Consider the following 18,664-nt stretch of genomic DNA (forward strand, 5'->3'; position numbering starts at 1 on the left):
AGTGGGCCCTCTACTCCAAACGACCTGAGTCTCCGCAGCAGGTCCAGCCTGCTCTGCCCTTTCCTGTAGAGGGCATCTGAATTATGAGTCCAGTTTGTTGTTCAGATGAACACCAAGGTACCTGTAGCTGTCCACAGCCTCAATGTCCGATACCTTGGATGTTCAGTGGTTGCAGTGGAGGATGCTTGTGCCTGCAGAAGTCTACCACCAGCTTCTTGGTTTTACTGGCGTTGATCTGGAGGTAGTTCAGCTGGCACCAGTCCACAAAGTCCTGAGTCAGTCAGCTGTACTCCTTGTCGTCCCCATCAGTGATGAGGCCGACTATTATGATATTTAACAAGGGGTAAATACTTGGTCTTTTATTCTATCATTTTAATAATTTTACACGCTGCTTAAAACAAAGTATAACATCCACCCACTCTGAATGGTATAACAAATTTAACAAAACCACCCAAAGCAATTAATAATAATCTTACCTTTACAATGACATCTGGAAGGTTGGCTGTCATTCTAGAGAGGTCAGGGCAAGCGTCTTTGACCTCAGGCTTGTGAGTGTTGGTAGTAAAGCCCCATAGGTGCACTCATCCTCTTGTAAGATGTCGAGAGCCACTGTCAGGGGCTTCATCACCGTACAGTACTCTTTCAAGAACTGGTACTCCCTTTCATTAAGTCACTTGATTCCCAGCTTTACACACAGGGGATTAAAATCATTCAAGGGAATTGTGATGATTCTAGAAATGGCCTCATACAGGGAATTCCACCTTGTGGATGTCGGTACCATTAGTTTCCTCTGGCTGACTTCCTCTACCTGTTCAGAGGCTAATGTTGATCGACTTGCTTTAGTCCAAAGAGCAGAACATTTTGCAATGCTACTCCTATATACAGCCTTGGTGTCTCCATAGGAATTTAGATGCTTGTCAACATCGCTTGTTAAAATCAAGTTAATTGTGTGCGATGCACATCTGTAGTGTGGAGGGAGGCCAAACTGTGCATCACCAGATGGGGTTGAAAGAGCTTCCTTGACATCAGTAAAGGTCAGTTCCTCGTCATTACCTTCTTCATTTTCAGATTCAGACTCCAAATGACAGGGCTGACATACTCTGAATGCTTTGGCAAAATTGGATGCATTATCCGTTACAGTGGCAATAACTTTGCCTTGTAGTCCATATGATGAATGGATTTCTTCAATCTCTGCTCCAATTACATCATAGGTATGGCTGCCTCTAATTCTGTTGTATGCTAGGGCGGCCTTGTTGCGTTGTAATGTGGAATTAATCCAGTGAACCCATAAAACGTTTATTATTTACTGTCCAGATGTCAGCAGTGGTGGAAACAAACTCTACCTCTTCGAGTGTAGCTTTCAAGTTAGAGTTCATTTTATCATATTCTCTCTCAAGGTATCTTACAAATGACTTTCTCTGGGGCAGCTTGACATCACTTTTAGTTGGTATTTTTTCTACGATGCATCGGAATGATTCAGAGTCTACAGTGGAAATTGGCAACATGTCCTCGACAATATAGGCAGCGATGAGCTTCTTCAGTTCAGCGACACTAAGTCCTGTCGCTCTTACGTCTAGTTTAACCTGTTTAGTAGGAGTGGGTTCATCTGAGGTTTGCCCAGTGGAAGTAGATGTGGTAGCCACAGCGGTCATGTCAGTGGGGGGATCCTGGGTTTTTTTTGTTAATTTAACATTCCTGTGGCAGTGTGCTAGGTGCTTGCTCAGGTTGGAAGTGGAATTTTTCGATGTAGAAAGAAGTTTTCTTCCGATGCAGAGTGTGCAATGAACGCTTATGTTTTTGTCACTCTTTAAAGAGTCAAATTGAAAGCAATGTCGGTATTTCCAAGTATTAAATGCTGCACGATTGAACTCTATCCCTCGCTCCATGTTTTCTATTGTTGATTTACAGACGTGCTACCACAGCCGTCGCACCCGCTTGCGTCATTGTCAGGAGACACTCTCACAAACAAAATCATAGTTTAGTAATGCAGTAACGCAGCGTGCTTACGGGAAAGTAAGTATAATCTAATTACTTTTTTACAATTGTAATCCCTTACTTTACTCATTACTTGGAAAAAAGTAATGTAAAGTTACAAAAAGTAAAGTTACAAGTAACGTGTTACTGCCCATCTCTGGTGATAGAAACACTCAGACTTTGTTTCTCTGCTTCATCAAGTCAAATCTGGCCCTCAGAGACTGAATAAAGTCCTGTCCCACTAACAGCAGCTCCAACAGTCTGTTCACTAGTGATGGGTACCGGTATCGCACCGGTTCTGACATAAATGGTAGTAACCAGACCGAAAAGCAGCGCACATTTCGGTGCTTTTTTTCCTGAGCTGTGATACACTTTAGATTCTAGCCAATCATTTTACGTTTCCGAGGATAGTAGGCGGGCCCAGGTACGTACATTCTTTTAGAGCAGAGCTACAGATTAAAATGCCCAAGGCAAAGCGGTCAAAAGTCTGGCTGTACTTCACAGCAAAATATGCAAACTCAGCAGCCTGCAACAAGTGCTTTAAGCTGATACTGTGATACTGTCAAAGGAGGTAACACCTCAAATCCGATGAAACACCTGGCGACGCATAGCGTTCTTTTTAAAAGCCGAGAAATGCGCCGTATTTGATAGCTTGTTGCGAGACCTCACACCGTGCACATCTACTGCGGGTGTGGTGCCTGTTATCGGACCTGGAGTTAGCAACATCCCCCAAAAACCCGAAGAGGAGAGTCCTGGCCCCTAGCCCTGCCAGTGTAGCAGAAATGATGATGGATGATGATGCAGCAGCAGCCGTTCTTCTCTGCGTGAGTAGCTTAATGTTGTTCGTGTGTAATTTACGTTGAGTAGGCTAACCACGTTATTACATTAATGCATGTAAGGTGAACTAGCAAACACCGTCGTAGTTACAGTACATGCGGCTGTCTTCTTGTTTGATGGCAGATACTCCCTTCTCCCTGGCCAAAAAGGCTAAAATGACCAAAGAAAAAGTGGAAAACAGTTAAACATGAGAGGTTTTTGGACAAAGTTTGTGTTTTTTGCATTGTTTAAGCACTGCTTCCAGCCAAGAGTGATGCCATATATGCCCCATAGCTGCAGAAAAGGCTAACATTGTTATCTTTTTACAAAAAAACAGCTGAACATGAGAGGTTTTTGGACCAATTTTGTGTTCTCCATTCTTTAAGCACCAGTTTGAGCACCGTTTAAGCACCGGTACCGTTTCAAAAGTACCGGTTTGGCACCGGTATCGGATAAAACCTAAACGATACCCATCCCTACTGTTCACTGCTTTCTTCCTGTCTGTCTTCCTCTTCCTGCTGCGTCTCCTCTTCGCACTGACCACTTTCTATCTAACAGTGAGCTCCCAGTGAAGCAGCAGCATTCAGCCTGTTAGAGTCAACACAAATGTCTCCATCCAAGCTCATGTTGTGCTTTGTTGTCCTCTCAGTCACCCGGGTAGTGGTGGATTCAGGGGTGGAATCTGTCCAGCTGCCCTTCAATACCACACTTCACCTGCCTGACGATGCTAAAGTGGAGTGGATGGACAGAGGCAGCAGGATGGTCTATGTTTATCATAACGGCTCTGACCAGCCTGAAGAACAGCACCAGGTTTACAGAGACCAAACGAAGATGAATGAAGACCTGCTGAAAACTGGAGACCTCAGTCTGACCCTGAAATATCCCACAGGCTGGAATACAGACAGCTACATCTGCACCGTCTACAGCAGGGAGGGAAATATCCTGCTGAAGAAACAAGTGGAGCTGAAAGTCAGAGGTCAGTGCTGTAGATACAGGTCAAAGGTCAGAGGTCATGCAAGAGTTTATTCTCTAAACATTTTAAGTTTGAATCTTTTTTCAGTTCATTCAAATAATATAAATTCTTTGATGCCGTTGTCTAAAAGCCAAAACTTTTAGGGGGAGCAACTGTACGTTTAATTGAACAGACCAAGACTAAGAGTCCCCACAGTGGGAGTCCATGATGGCTCAAAGTCTCTGATCCTAACTGTTCCTGAGCCTCTCCCCCTGCCTCCTCTTTGGATCTTCTCCTCCTCTGTAACATGAGGAAACATGCAGAAATGATTGAGTCAGCATGCTATTCATCACATGCTTTACCATATTTTTCTGTCTTCGGGTTGGAAGGAAGTTGGTTTGGAAACATATTCAGTGATGCTTCATCTCCTGCTTTGTATTAATGTTAGGTTTGTAGCATAAACCTATTCGCTGGAACGTTAAGACAATATAATTACACTGCTAAGCAAGACACAAATAGGCAAAGTTCTTCATGTTACTCGTGCACGGGAGAGAACCGGACAACCGCTTGACTCCAGTTGGTCTCGTCCGTCCTCCTGTAACACTGCCCTTTTATTGAGGTTACATGAATATGCATAGGTTCATTAACATACGACGTCTACATACAAACAAAGAGTACCTTGCCTGTGTGTGTGTGTGTGTGTGTGTGTGTGTGTGTGTGTGTTGCTGATCAAAGGGTTAAACATCCTTGGTCAGGAAGAGGGTGGCCTCCCCCTCACCCTAGATGGTTCATCCTAGATAACACGGTGAGGAAGTCCTGCAGTTCATCTAAACAAAGAGCACTTAGACTAGAACAGACGTAGCTACGTTAATCCTACCATAAAACAATAAGACACGGTATGACCTCTCATGCTCCCAAAGTGCTGTCTAATACACACAAAGTTTGCAGACTATCAAGGATCAAAACCTCTACCAATCTACAACTAATTACAAAACTCTAAGCATATATAAGTAAATATTTCTAAGCATAAATGACAATCAACAATACAAATCTAACATTTCCCCCCTTTTTGACCTTTATGCTTGAAAAGTTCCCAGGTATGAATACCTCATGTCTGACAGTTTCAATGCAAACCTTTTTATACTCAGCATATGTCAAATCACCCTAAATTACTGAAAGGTACACAGTTTAATAAATGTATTAGCAGTTACCCCATTCATTGAGCTCATCTTATGGCAAACTGCATCTTACGAGCAACCAAAGAAATTGTTAATTTAATAGTGAAACTAAAAAAGTAACATTTTCAAAAACATCTCAGCTTGGTGGTGCTTCCTCCGGGTGTGCACATCACATGTCTCTCTGCAGAGTGGTTTAAGCTCTGCAGGGCGTCATGAATGTCTCTTCCAGTTGTTTCCATCACTGTCCATAGGACCAGAGTCCAAATGTATGTAGAATAGACATTCAAACATACCAGTTGGTTTTGTTGTTCGTCAACATGGGTCTCAGCTATTTCCAAGCTGCAGACCTCTCAGCACTCTAGTTTTATGGCCTCTTACCAGCCCCCATCACCTGACTTCAGACCTTCGTCTTGTGAGGGGGATATTTATGACTCCTTAATTGTCCACGCTCTGCAGAGAAACACCTCTGTGGAAAGGGTGCAGGGTTCGGTTGTCTTACTGCTGTTATGATCCCAGCAGCCTTCAGAGTGTCATCGTATGCACAGTACAGTGGCACAGCGTTAGGTGATGTTCATAGGAAACTGCTGTCATCACCACCATAGCTTCTGGTTCCTGTGCTTTCATAGAATCATGATGTCATCCCCGAACTCCTTCTGCGCTGTCGATGGAGCTTGGCACGCTCCCCTCATCCCACGAGTTTTCATGTTCCAACGCTGCTGAAGGTTTAAGGCAGAGCACGTCGTACACCTTAGTTGTCTTCCTCAGCGTCAATATTGAATCTTTCATTTTATTTAAAATCTCCTGGAAGCTCAGTAGCACAGCTCTCTGTGTGATGTCTGCTGTGCTGAAGATGATCTCTGATCCTCCTGAAGCCTCTCTCCTGGCCTCAGCTCCCATCTTGTGGACGATCCTCTCCTCTATTTTGCAGGCAGTTTCATGGTCCTTGCTGTGGCTCCAAGGTCTGATCTCATGATGGGCCCCAACCAGCTTGACCTTTGACCTCAACCACTGCCTGGCTGTCAGCTATGCCTGGAATGGTTCACGCTTCTCACTGGGCCTCTGAAGATTTCTCAGGAGATTACTGCTGCACCTGTATTCCCTTGCTAAGAAGAAAAACTTCTATTTGGAGAGCATGTCAACAATCATCAAACCACATTCTTTAGTTCAGTGAACTTCACTTATAGGCCATCAAAGCCTCATCTGAACATGGATGCACCACTTGCATAGGTTTAATATTTGTAAATAAAACGGCTAATCACACAAATCACTGCAACAATAATAGTAAACATTGTTTAATGTTAATCCTTGCACTCCACCTCTTGACGCATGGACATTCCCATGCGTCAACTCACCAAACCTGGATCCCTGTCTTAAAGAAAAAGATTAGCTAGATCATGTCCCAGGCAACATCAGGGCATCTCCTCTGGAGTAGCTCCGTAACCCTGCAATAAAAGATGTTAGCGTGTGTTGCATATTAAGTTTGCTTAACACCTGGCTCTCCCAGGAGCCTGCATACACACCATCACGGCCTGGAAAGCAAAATCTGGAAGTGAAATCAAACTTCATACCTGTAAACAATTGTATCATAAGAGTAATAAGCATTCAACATCAGCAAGACAAGTGTCATGTGCAGGTTTTCTCAAATCAGTAACTACAACTATTACCCTAATTCACCTCAGACATGGATTATCCCATGTACTCTGTTAACATTAATGTAATCAGTGACTTCTCTTAAGCAAAGTCACTCCACTCATATATTATTATTATGGGTTCAAAAGTGGCCAGCAAATGAGCCCATAATAAACTATTCCATAAATACCGTAATCTCTTATTCGTTTTACTCATGTCACTTGTCCGCTTCAGCTGATTCTTCTAAATGCAGTCTCAGAAAAACAAACATTAGCAATACACATTGACCATCCTGGTGGGCAGGCGTCGGCCATCCACATTCCAGAGGTGCCATAAAACACCATAAAGTTAACACTCGCTGTGGAAAAAGTAACACTGGTCTCATCACAGTATGTCTCAAACTACATTAATTTCTCCATCAACATATGCCTGTAACTACAGTTTTCTTCACACATAAACCCAGAAATCTTGTAGTAGAGAAACATTAGCCAGTATTCCTATAAATCACATGATCAAACACATGAAGAACCGTAATGCTGTAAAAACGAAAATGCAAATGTTAGCGCTTGCGCAGGCGTATGCATACTTTGTCACAGATATCTCTGTGAGCACACAAGCTAGTGAATGACGCACACATAGTAAATTCACAGACACAGAAAATGGCATTTAAAATGTTAAATCATCACGCAACCTCGAGTGTTGCTGTCATCTTTCTGCTCCTGTAAAGGGAAGCACACACAGACTCATCTGCACCCCTGCCAGGCGGGGGTCAACTTCACACAGTCGTGTTACATCAGTAAAGTCTTGTCAGCTTTTGTCAGCTTTTACCAGTCAGTCAGTTTGTTTTCCTTTCACTCACTCATTCATGCATTCATTCTTTCTTTCTTTGCTGATAGTGGAACCTATCGTCGCATTTAGTTTCCACTCTCAGCAAAATGACGTCATTTCAAAAAGAAAAAGAAGAACTTTAGTTTGGATTACATCGCTGAATCCTTTTGGACTGGGACTGTCATTTAATAATTGTCCCAAATAAGTGGCTTTCTCCAGAGTCCATTTAAATGTGGAGAACTCACTTGGCACAATTTTCTCGACGACGTGTAGCGCTTTTAATTCCCGACGTGCAGATCTGCTTAAAGAACAGAGATTATCAAACAAAACTTTCAGTGCACTGTGAAAGTATCAAAATAAAAAGGCCTTGTTAAGTCATGACACAAGCTCCTCATCTCAGGAGGGTAAATCATACCATTAGCATGGTTTATCATACCATCATACTAATCGGCAGGCTCAACTTCACAACAAAAGAAAAATCATCAGCTAGATTCACTCCAAATCAACCATCAGCTGCACAACACACAACATAATCCTAATGTCTTATTAGCTATGAGTTTAATTACCAGGTCTGTGCTCTTCACTCATTTAGGCCACAGATCTATTTTATTCAGTTTTCCTTTTTCCCTTCATCATAAAACATGTGACATGCTGTCATGCACTTCACAAAACAGTCTGTTCTGACGTATTCAGAGTTGTGTATCTAAATACAGGATTCACTCGCACATCAAAGCAGGAAACTCAGTGTTTTAGAGTCTCCACTCAACACACAACAACTCCAACACATCTCATTCACTCATACTAGAATTCAGTCACCTTTCATTAATCTAAAACCAATCAACTAATTTGCATATCAGCTATTAACCCACTAAGTTGACAGGACGACAGAAAAGCATGTTCAAAATAGTATCACAAAAGACAATTTCCCTCATACAGTAAATTACATGTGCTGCCTCAATCAAGCAGGAAGCTTCTCCCACTTTACCATTTTAACAACTAAATTTATTGTCTGATCACTGGTTGGTCAAACCAGGATCTTTTTTCTCACAAAAGTTAAATTGTTGTCCTGCAACTTGGAGAGTCAATTTTTTTTCTTTAGGATAAATTCAGCATTTGATAACAAGTGTCTGCTAAATTGACACTATTGTAACACTGATGAAAGATAACAAGCTAATTTTCATTACATGTGTTTGTGTTATTAGGCAGGTCTAATGCATGTCTGTGGAACTGCATATCCAGCAGAGCATGTTCTTAAAGCTGCCTTTCCTACACACTTCTCTGCTATTATTTAATCATTTCTTAACTAATGTGCTATGAGTCTTCATGAGTCATTTTGTGTTTGGAATTGTTAGTAGGGTTAATGCATGTTCTGCTTGTGTGTGTGTGATTTTGTATATATTTCTATTTTCGCAATGTTTCAGATTCCGTCTCAATTTTCCAACTTAAGCAGTCAGTTTTCTTTTCCCCAGGTTTGCTAACCCAAATTTTGATTTCCCACATTAAATAATTCCTATGTGTTCTCACCTAGTCTTCTCACTCTGTTGTCCTCTCACTCTTCAACAGTCCAACAGCCGGCAGTTCTCCTTCAGCTTTGTCCTGTGTTCCACTGTCTCTTCTTGCCATTTTACTCCACAGGTGGCAAATGTCAAACTCCAACTGTTCAGTTCTCCTCAAACGTTTTCTTCACATGCACAGTGAAGTCACAGCCACTCTCACTATTGTCCTCTGATGCGGTTGACTTCGTGCTAGTGGCTGAAGTGCTGCTGCTGCTGCCTTCCTGGGCGACTTCTTAGCAGCTGCTGCCGGTTTCTTGGCTTTGGCCGCGGCGGGCGTCTTAGCTTTGGTCTCAGTAACCCTGTTCATCTTGAAGGATCCGGAGGCCCCGGTGCCCTTGGTCTGCACCAGAGTGCCCTTCGCCACCAGACTCTTGATGGCGGTCTTGACACGGGCCTTGTTCTTGTCCACATCGTAGCCTCCGGCAGCCAGAGCCTTCTTGAGGGCGGCCACGGACAGGCCGTTGCGCTCCTTGGAAGCGGCCACGGCTTTCACAATCAGCTCGCCCACGCTGAGGCTGACCTTCTTGGGCTTGGAAGTCATCGTCTTCTTCTTCTTGGCCTGAACCTCGGCGCAGGGCGTGTTTATGATGGAGCCTTTCCCACCACAGCGCTGGCACGTTGAACGCATCATGAAGGGTCCATTTCTTTCATGTCGCTAGCCGCATGTGGCTTGCCCGAGTCACTCAGTCCTTTTTGAGCATTTCAACATGCTGCCACCGCCATCTTGCTCGCCCCTCCGTGGAATTCATCCAATCAGACAGGGAGATGGGTTTGCTTTCTTCTGCTGCTGCTGTTTATCCACATTGCTGCTGCTTTGCTGGGACTTTTTGTGCTCAGGACTTGCTGCTGTCTCTTTATCATGGAGCTGCATTCCTTATCTTCAGGGAGGAGTGAGCTCGCTTGTGAGGTTGAGAAACACATGGCACTGTAAATAAGTCAGCCAGAAACTTGGCCTGCATGTTTCCAATGATGTTAAACTATAACTTTCTTCCGACCGCTGCATGTGGAAAATTGATTCAGGTCTGCTTTTCACCTGAAAGTGACAAACTAAGACATTTCATTATTATCATCACTGCTTAATCAACACACATCTCTCTCTCTCTCTGTGTTTATGTGAACAGTCTTTTCTTAAAAGCAGAAAATGAAATTGTAGATGTTTTTTTGGTTGATCAACACAAAACCTTTTTCCTATGATTTTTTTTTTTTTCTACAATATAAATTCTCCCTCTTATTCACTCTTTTTTTTTTTTTTTTATTTACAATAGCTGGTGACCTGCAAAATCACCGCTGTCACTCACAATCAAAGGCAATTACTCTTGCACAGTGCACAAAAACACTGTGATGTCAGACACATTCACACTCACTTTGTCATCTGCAAAAATAAATCACATGGCTGATGATATGTGCCATGGTGATCCGTAAATGTGATCACCAGTTTATTTAACTATTTTTCAACCCAACAAACAAATAATCAAAAACATGATGCTGATGTTATGAACACTCTACACACAAGTCAAGATGCAGGAAAACTGCTCATGGAAACGTTGCACACTCCAGTTATCACAGTTATCATAGCGCTGTTTCCCTCTCTTAGAGTAGTTCTCAGACAGCTCTCGATCTGATAATGTGTAGCCTGCTCATCAGCTCAGAAGAAAAAAAAAACTGCAACGCAACATCACACAGTAGTTGCTCTGCCCACAGCGGCAAAGTCTTACACTTTCATATTCAACTCAGCTTCTCCATCATGTACTTTTAGATGTTTCATACAGGGTTGAGCATATTAGTTGTTTTCACAGATGTGCTCTATATCTCAACAATGGCTCATAATAAGACGACAGTCTTCCACACAGGTCAAGTGCCTCTATGCACTTCATTAGTTTAAATATTTATCTATATCACTTCACCTCACATGTCATTGTACTGAATTTAAGCAACCACAAGCTTAATGTAGATTACTTTTAACAACTATCCACCTCAATTACGTCCATGGTCTGGCACACAGGCTGTTAACATTTTGTGTCAGGAAGGGGTGGGGGGAAAGCCACCCACCAGAGCACAGCTGCTGATGTGGCTGGCCTTTTCCACACACTCCTGGTTGCTTAGGAAACCCATGATAACAACAACAGTCGGTGTCACAGACCACATGTTCTGCTCCGCACACACTCACACAACAACAACAACGATGACAACAATGACAACGACAACAAAAACAACACAAAATAGGCCTATCGTCCAGCACAGTCTGGACCCCGCGGAACTTCTCAACGTCCCACAAAGCGGCGGAGAACTCACCTCTAGCCACACAAAGTAGCGAGGAACCTCTTGCTCCACAAAGTAGCAAGGAACCCGGGTATCGCTACACAAAGTAGCGAACTTCTCAACGCCTCACACAGTGGCGGAGACTGCACAACGACACGGTTATAGAGTCGGCCTCTTCTCAACGCCTCACACAGTGGCGGAGACTGCACAACGACACGGTTATAGAGTCGGCCTCTTCTCAACGCCTCACACAGTGGCGGAGACTGCACAACGACACGGTTATAGAGTCGGCCTCTTCTCAACGCCTCACACAGTGGCGGAGACTGCACAACGACACGGTTATAGAGTCGGCCTCTTTAAACTTACTTGGCGTTGCTTAGAGTGTAATATCAGCCCGAATCCCGCCGACCGTCATTCATCGAGGAGAAAAGACAGACCGCGAATCCACAGGAACTTCCTGGCTGACGTCAGACTTTCAGCGTGCCTCTCCTCCCCTCGGTGAATGCGATTCCAGGGCTCCGGCATCGAAGGACCAATTAATGTTAGGTTTGTAGCATAAACCTATTCGCTGGAACGTTAAGACAATATAATTACACTGCTAAGCAAGACACAAATAGGCAAAGTTCTTCATGTTACTCGTGCACGGGAGAGAACCGGACAACCGCTTGACTCCAGTTGGTCTCGTCCGTCCTCCTGTAACACTGCCCTTTTATTGAGGTTACATGAATATGCATAGGTTCATTAACATACGACGTCTACATACAAACAAAGAGTACCTTGCCTGTGTGTGTGTGTGTGTGTGTGTGTGTGTGTGTGTGTGTGTGTGTGTGTGTTGCTGATCAAAGGGTTAAACATCCTTGGTCAGGAAGAGGGTGGCCTCCCCCTCACCCTAGATGGTTCATCCTAGATAACACGGTGAGGAAGTCCTGCAGTTCATCTAAACAAAGAGCACTTAGACTAGAACAGACGTAGCTACGTTAATCCTACCATAAAACAATAAGACACGGTATGACCTCTCATGCTCCCAAAGTGCTGTCTAATACACACAAAGTTTGCAGACTATCAAGGATCAAAACCTCTACCAATCTACAACTAATTACAAAACTCTAAGCATATATAAGTAAATATTTCTAAGCATAAATGACAATCAACAATACAAATCTAACAGTTTGTGTGGGCGCCATCCTGATGACATCCAGTTTGTGCTCCACTGGGTGATGAGAGTCAAACCTTATACAATGAACCATATGTGGTGGTTTATGGTACATATCAACTTTTAAATGTCCCCCATTACTGATGGAAATCTCACAGTCTAAGAAGGCTAACCTGCTACTTTTCATATCCTCCCTGGTGAATTTGTGTAGGTCCACCAGGTTAATATAATCAGTGAATTGTGGTACATCCTCAGGTTTAGATTTTACCTAGATGTTATTCACGTACCTCAACTAATCACTTGGTGTTGTTCCAGGGCAGTATAATAAACCCCCCTTTTCCACTTTTTCCACAAGTTGGACACAATGGATGAAAATGAAGAACCCATGGTATACCCATGTTTCTGCCAGTAGTACTGACCCTTGTATGTGAAATAGGTGGAATTAAGACAGTTCCAAGAGCAAACACACTTGGTTAGTAATGAGAGTGATTCTGTTGATGGTATTGGGGTCATCCTGTAATCTTTTATGAACTACCTCCAACACTTCAGTAATTGGAACACAAGTGGAGAAAGATGTAACATCCCAATGGTACATCTTTCAATGCTGTGATTGCAGCCAATCCCCAAATCTCTGTGAATAGTGTGTGTGTGTGTTAGTCCCCATAGGGAAATAGTTCCTCTGCATTTAACCCATGGTCATTGATGAGTAGTCATTGATCAATGGTCGTAGATCAGTGGTCATGACAATTTGCATATTAATGGTCAAAAACTGACCCCCCCCCCCCAGCCTATTGTTCATTCAGTGGTGCTAGTTTCAGTCATTGTGCAAAGGTACTCTCGATGGGGAGAACTGCAGTCAGCTGAGAAGACACTTGGATGACTGACAAAACATTTCTCCCACTGAAAACCCTATGTCCAGATGAACACGACCAACTTTTTGTGATTTCCTCCTTTCGATGTGGAGGAGTAGCATCTCTACTCTGAGCACTCCAAATATCAACACTTCACCGAGTTCTTTTGATTCCTCAGAGGCATCCGATGGAAGGCAAAACACTGCTCAGTAGACCATTTAACACTTTATTTTTTTTTTAACATTACTTCTAGAAGGGAGATGCGTCCTGCATGACACGTTGCTGCAGATCTCAAAATGGTGACGCGCACCTGACAGTTTTATTCCCGGGCACCCCATTCTAGTCTAAACAACAGCATTTCAGTAACTATCGACTACAAGATGGTTCCCTCTTATCTACTGCTCTACAGGCAAATATGGGTGAGAGTCTATGACTGAAGGACACGTATTCTAATGCCTTTATTATTTAGGGTTGTGTCCACTCAACACTACTTCTATATGATCATATGGCAGTTTTGAATAATATGAGATTAATAAAAGGCACAGTAATAAAGCACTTCAGGTAAGATCATTCCAACATCTCCTCTTTTGGTCTCCCCCCATGGTAGACCAACACTACTGCAAGTCATCAAACATAATATCAGTGGATTGACCCTTCCTGGTTCTCAAAAGTGGCATCATGTGGTCTGCCCCGGCATCAGAACCTCCCACAGCCTGATTAATCACTCTTACCAATTACAGATACAAAGAAAAACCCAACAATCATATGACCCTCTACGAGCAAGCACTTTGGCGACAGTGGGAAGGAAAAACTCCCTTTTAACAAGAAGAAACCTCTGGCAGAACCAGGCTTAGGGTTGAGGGTGCTAACACCCTTACCTTCAATAAGCCCTCTATGGTCTCCGCCATACCCTCCTCTGCCTCAGGTCTGTGACGGTATTGCGGACGCCAAATCGGGACTTCCTTCTCCAACTCAGAAGTCACGTGGTTAAGCCGAGCAACCAGCCACCCTTGAGAGCAGGGGTCGCCAACTTCAGGCCTCGAGGGCCGGTGTCCTGCAGTTTTTAGATGTGTCCATGATCCAACACAGCTGATTCAAATGGCTAAATTACCTCCTCAACATGTCTTGCAGTTCGCCAGAGGCCTGGTAATGAACTAATCCTTTGATTCAGGTGTATAGACCCAGGGTGAAGGCAACAGCGTAGACATAGAGGACAGCTACAAGTACCTGGTGATCCCACAGGCACACCAACAGTGTGATTAATAAAGAAATGTTTGAACCGTGCTTTCTCAGTCTGCGCCTGAGTCCAAAGATTGTCCAAAGAATCCAAATTATCCTTGTATGTGTGACGTCTTCTCTCTTTGTTTCTAAATGAATGTTTTGGAGTGGTTCAGCAGTTTATTCCACATTTGTATTCAAGAAAGTGGATAACAGTGAAAAGCTTATCTGGTTATCACTTTTAATTTTGTGTTTGATGTCCTCTCAGTCCCCCAAGTGGAGGTGGAGGATGGGGTGGACTCTCTCCAGCTGCCCTTCAATACCACAGGTCTGCTTGAAGACGCTATAGTGGTCTGGAAGGACGGGAAATCCAGAATGGTCCACATGTATCAGAATGGCTCTGACCAGCTTAAAGAGCAGCACCAGGTTTACAGAGACCGAACGAAGATGAATGAAGACCTGTTGAAAACTGGAGACCTCAGTCTGACCCTGAAACATCCCACAGACTGTGACGGTGGAGCTTTCATCTGTGAAGTTTGGAGGAATGGAGACATTTTCAGAGCAAAACCACTGCTGCTTAAACCCAAAGGTTTGAACCATTGTTTACTTTTTTCCTTGTATGTCACTAAGAACAGACTGCCCTGACATCAATGCAAAAAAAATTTACTTTGATGCTCCATTTAATGCATGACTCTCTAACTGTTATTTATCACAATGGAAATTACAAAAGTTTCAACTACATTCAAGACTAAAAACAGATGTTACGTAAGGCCCAAAATGGCCTCCGTACAAGAAAGTAGTAGCTCTAATATTGACCAGTAACGAATCACAATCACACTTTGTACAGCTCATGTTGTGTTCGTTGTCCTCTCAGTCTGTCAGGTGGAGGTGGAGGAGGGGGCGGAGTCTGTCCAGCTGCCCTTCAAAACCACACAAAACCTGCCTGAAGATGCTACGGTGGTTTGGAAGGACCAAATCAATAACAAGGTCCACGTGTATGAGAACGGCTCTGACCAGCCTCACAAACAGCACCAGGTTTACAGAGACCGAACGAAGATGAATGAAGACCTGCTGAAAACTGGAGACCTCAGTCTGACCCTGAAACACCCCACAGAATGGGACAGTGGGAGATACGAGTGTGGTATCAACAGCAAGGACGTCTGGATCAGGGTGAAAACTTTGCTGCTGAAAGTCAGAGGTATCTGTCTGTCTCTCTCTCTCTTCATGTTCACGTCTGTATTTCCCTGTCTGACTGTGTTGTGTCTCCTCTGCAGGGAGAGTTCAGGTCCAGGATCAAACAGGGGACATCAGGAACAGAAGCAGCTCCATTGATCCGACTCCTCTGATGGCTGATCAATTAGTTTGATCTGTGTGTTCTTTGATTATTGATCAGTGATGTCAGAGTGGAGTCAGTGTGATGTTGTTGTTGTGTGTTTGAGACTTTTAGTGTCCATGAAGGTCTCTGCTGCCGTAGATCCTCTGAACTGTGACAGAGGTCTCACTCTGGAGGAAACTCTCAGCACTTTCCAGCAGCTCCTCCATCATGGAGGACGTTCCCTCACTGTAACAGGTGGAGGAGAGAGGAGAGGAAGCACAGGTGGATCCTCTGTGGTAATGGAAATGAGCAGTTTAGCTGAAATCTGGCAGGTTTCCATCTTCTGTTTTTATCCTGATGTCCATGAACATGAACACTGTCCCTGTCAAATAAATCCCGAAAAAAAAAAGATACAAAGATCAGATTTACTGAGCATCATCAGCGTGTCAGCAGCTAACTGCATCTTCAAATAAATAAATGTTTCTAATGAGTGGTGATAAGAGGAGATATGGTGAGCAAGTGACATGAAACTTTAAAAACTGACTTCCTTCACTTTTCCTTCCAGTGTTAAAAAACTTCCATGTAATGATTTGGTGGAAAAATGAGACATTTGACATTTGTTTGAATTTCAGACTTTTAACTGAGCGGCAATAAGTAAGCAAATAGAGCAAATTAATGCTGATGTTTATCAAATGTGAAGTGGAGTTTTCATCTTCTTTTGCTGCTGGTTCAGCAAATTTTGGTCAAAGAGTTACAAAACCTGCAGCATCAGAATCTGTGAGATGTCGGCTTTCAGCCCCGACGGCGTGTCCATGGCGTTAGGTTAGGTGACCAATACGCACTTTATGTTTACATGTGTGCAGAATCCAGTTACCTCCTTTCATTTGCTGTTTGTGGTGGTGGTGTGGAAATAATTTTGTGAGCTTTAAGGTGAGATTCTCAAGTTTCTGGCAAAAATTTCGTTTTCAAGATAAAATCGATTTCCGTCCATCCTCTTCAGGGTGACAGGGGGGCTGGAGCCTATCCCAGCTTTCTTAGGGGAAGAGGCAGAGTACACCCTGTACAGTTCCAGTCTGTCGCAGAGCTAACACATAGACAACCATTCACACCAGAGTTTCCAATTACCTAGTCCCACTAACTGAATGTCTTTCAACTGTTGGGAGGAAGCTGAAGTACCTGTAGAGACCCCAACTCCACACAGAAAGACCCTGACGGAGGAAATCAGGACATTCTTGCTGTGAGTGTGTGAGGCAACAGTGCTAACCACCGAACCACCTGAAAATTCATTTTTCAAAAACTCACCCCTATTTATTAGTTCTGGATAATCCAAAATATCTAGAACTAGTAACCATCTTTATTCCATGGGCTAAAATAAGAGCAAACATCTTTAGTCATCTTTAGTAGTCATCTTTGACATTTCTTAGGTTTAGGAATCAGGTTTACCCTTGATTTATGATGGTGGGTAGCTGTTAATTTTCTTAACCTTTTGTGAAGACTTAATTAAGAAAATGCGACAGCTCATTGGAGCCCCAAAGAGCCCGGGCGGTCATGCAATTTTTGAATTTTACCAACACGCCGCCCTGTTTCCCTTGCCTTCTGTGGCATTTCCTCCTGGAGAAAGGTGGATCACAGCAGAGGAACAATGGAAGTCATACACCAGAAGAGTAGAGACATTTTTGAAGAAATTACATGTAAACAAAGCTACCACAAACAAAACAGGTAACAGCTGACGGCAAGCCATCTTGACACACCAAATCATATAAAAGGAAACAAAAAACAAACAAACACTGGTAGCAGATGCAGCTTTTATTTTCTCTACTACTGGAGAAGGCCTCTGTCTGGAAGATCTTCTCTGTCCAGACACAACTTGAATTCTGTTGTGGCATCAACTTTTGTTTAAGGAAAATCTTACATCTTCCATGCTAAAAAAGAAAAACAAAGGTAGAAAACATCATAAACATGATTATCAAATCTGAAACAATCATGTTCAGATTAAAAGAGGCTCCCAAATTAAATGTGCTTATAAATTACTGCAGCATGTTCTGTGCAACAACCATTAACCCTTTAAAGCTGGTCGGAGCGGGCACGCTCCGTTTTGCGTAACTGTTTTTAAAACCAGAGGAGTTGTACTTACATCTTATGCCATCAGCTTGTCCTAGGTCACGGTTTCCTTCCACATAAAGCTTTGCAAAACTGCATAAAAAGCACTTGCAGCAACAAAAACATAATATTCCAGAAACACGCTTTGCCGATCCGATCAGCTGTTTGTAACACTTCCTACGTCCATCAGCACGAACTATCTCATGTCCGCCATGACCTGCACGAAACCAGAAGTGACGTCATTTTGCGGAAATGTAGTTTTTTTTACCATCAGGGCCTCATGAGCCTATACTGGTGATTTTAAAAGTTATGTTTGACTTTATGACTTTCTGTGTCTTTTCTGGGATGCTTAGGTGTCACGGGGCCGAGTGGCCTGTACTGAACAGGACTCAGGTGCAGAAACCCAAAGCAGAGACAGCAGATGATGTAACAATTTATTAGGTTTAAGTGCAAAAAAGAAAACGTAGCAAAGACAAAAAAAAACCCAATAAGACGTGGAGTTTGACGAGGCGTGGCCTGGGGAACGTGGCTAGGGCGAGGGAATGAGGCCTGAGATGCGGAGTGGAGCTGAGCAGGGAACAGTCACACTGAAGAGAGAAGATAGAGGAGTTAGGGAGGTAGTGGAGGCAGCTCTGAAGTGGCCAGTTGTAAGAGTAGCAATTCTTACTTGCAGTAGGGGACATGGAGTGTTGAGAGGGGGGTGATGAGAATCCAGGGGAGGCTGAGTGGCGTGGAAAGGCTGGCCTGAGATCCGGGGCTTCAGATGGAGAAGGGCAGGCAGGTGAGTAGTGATGTGACGTTCTGTATCGAGGCTTCAAAGCCTGTGTCGAGTAAT

The 18,664-nt window shown here is 43.4% G+C and overlaps 1 protein-coding gene and 2 pseudogenes across 2 annotated transcripts in view; 1 reads left to right on the forward strand and 2 right to left on the reverse strand.

Annotated features, from left to right (window-relative positions):
- The window catches only part of LOC147333735 (butyrophilin-like protein 2), a 39,944-nt gene extending 24,164 nt beyond the window's left edge, over positions 1 to 15,780 (forward strand). For both annotated transcript variants that reach the window (XM_086268775.1, XM_086268766.1), the window contains 4 exons: positions 3,440 to 3,766; positions 14,683 to 15,003; positions 15,289 to 15,612; positions 15,689 to 15,780. In XM_086268775.1, coding sequence (XP_086124901.1) covers positions 3,440 to 3,766; positions 14,683 to 15,003; positions 15,289 to 15,612; positions 15,689 to 15,780 — 1,064 coding nt within the window. The remainder of the gene's footprint in view (positions 1 to 3,439; positions 3,767 to 14,682; positions 15,004 to 15,288; positions 15,613 to 15,688) is intronic.
- On the reverse strand, positions 393 to 1,505 carry LOC147333736 (uncharacterized; annotated as a pseudogene).
- LOC147333737 (histone H1 pseudogene) lies at positions 8,979 to 10,055 on the reverse strand (annotated as a pseudogene).
- Positions 15,781 to 18,664: the final 2,884 nt, after the last annotated feature.

The sequence above is a fragment of the Aulonocara sp. 'chitande type north' Nkhata Bay genome, linkage group LG3, assembly GCF_057382095.1.
Source record: "Aulonocara sp. 'chitande type north' Nkhata Bay isolate Kocher_YH1m ecotype deep benthic linkage group LG3, A_spYH_male_GT1.1, whole genome shotgun sequence".
NCBI lineage: Eukaryota > Metazoa > Chordata > Actinopteri > Cichliformes > Cichlidae > Aulonocara > Aulonocara sp. 'chitande type north' Nkhata Bay.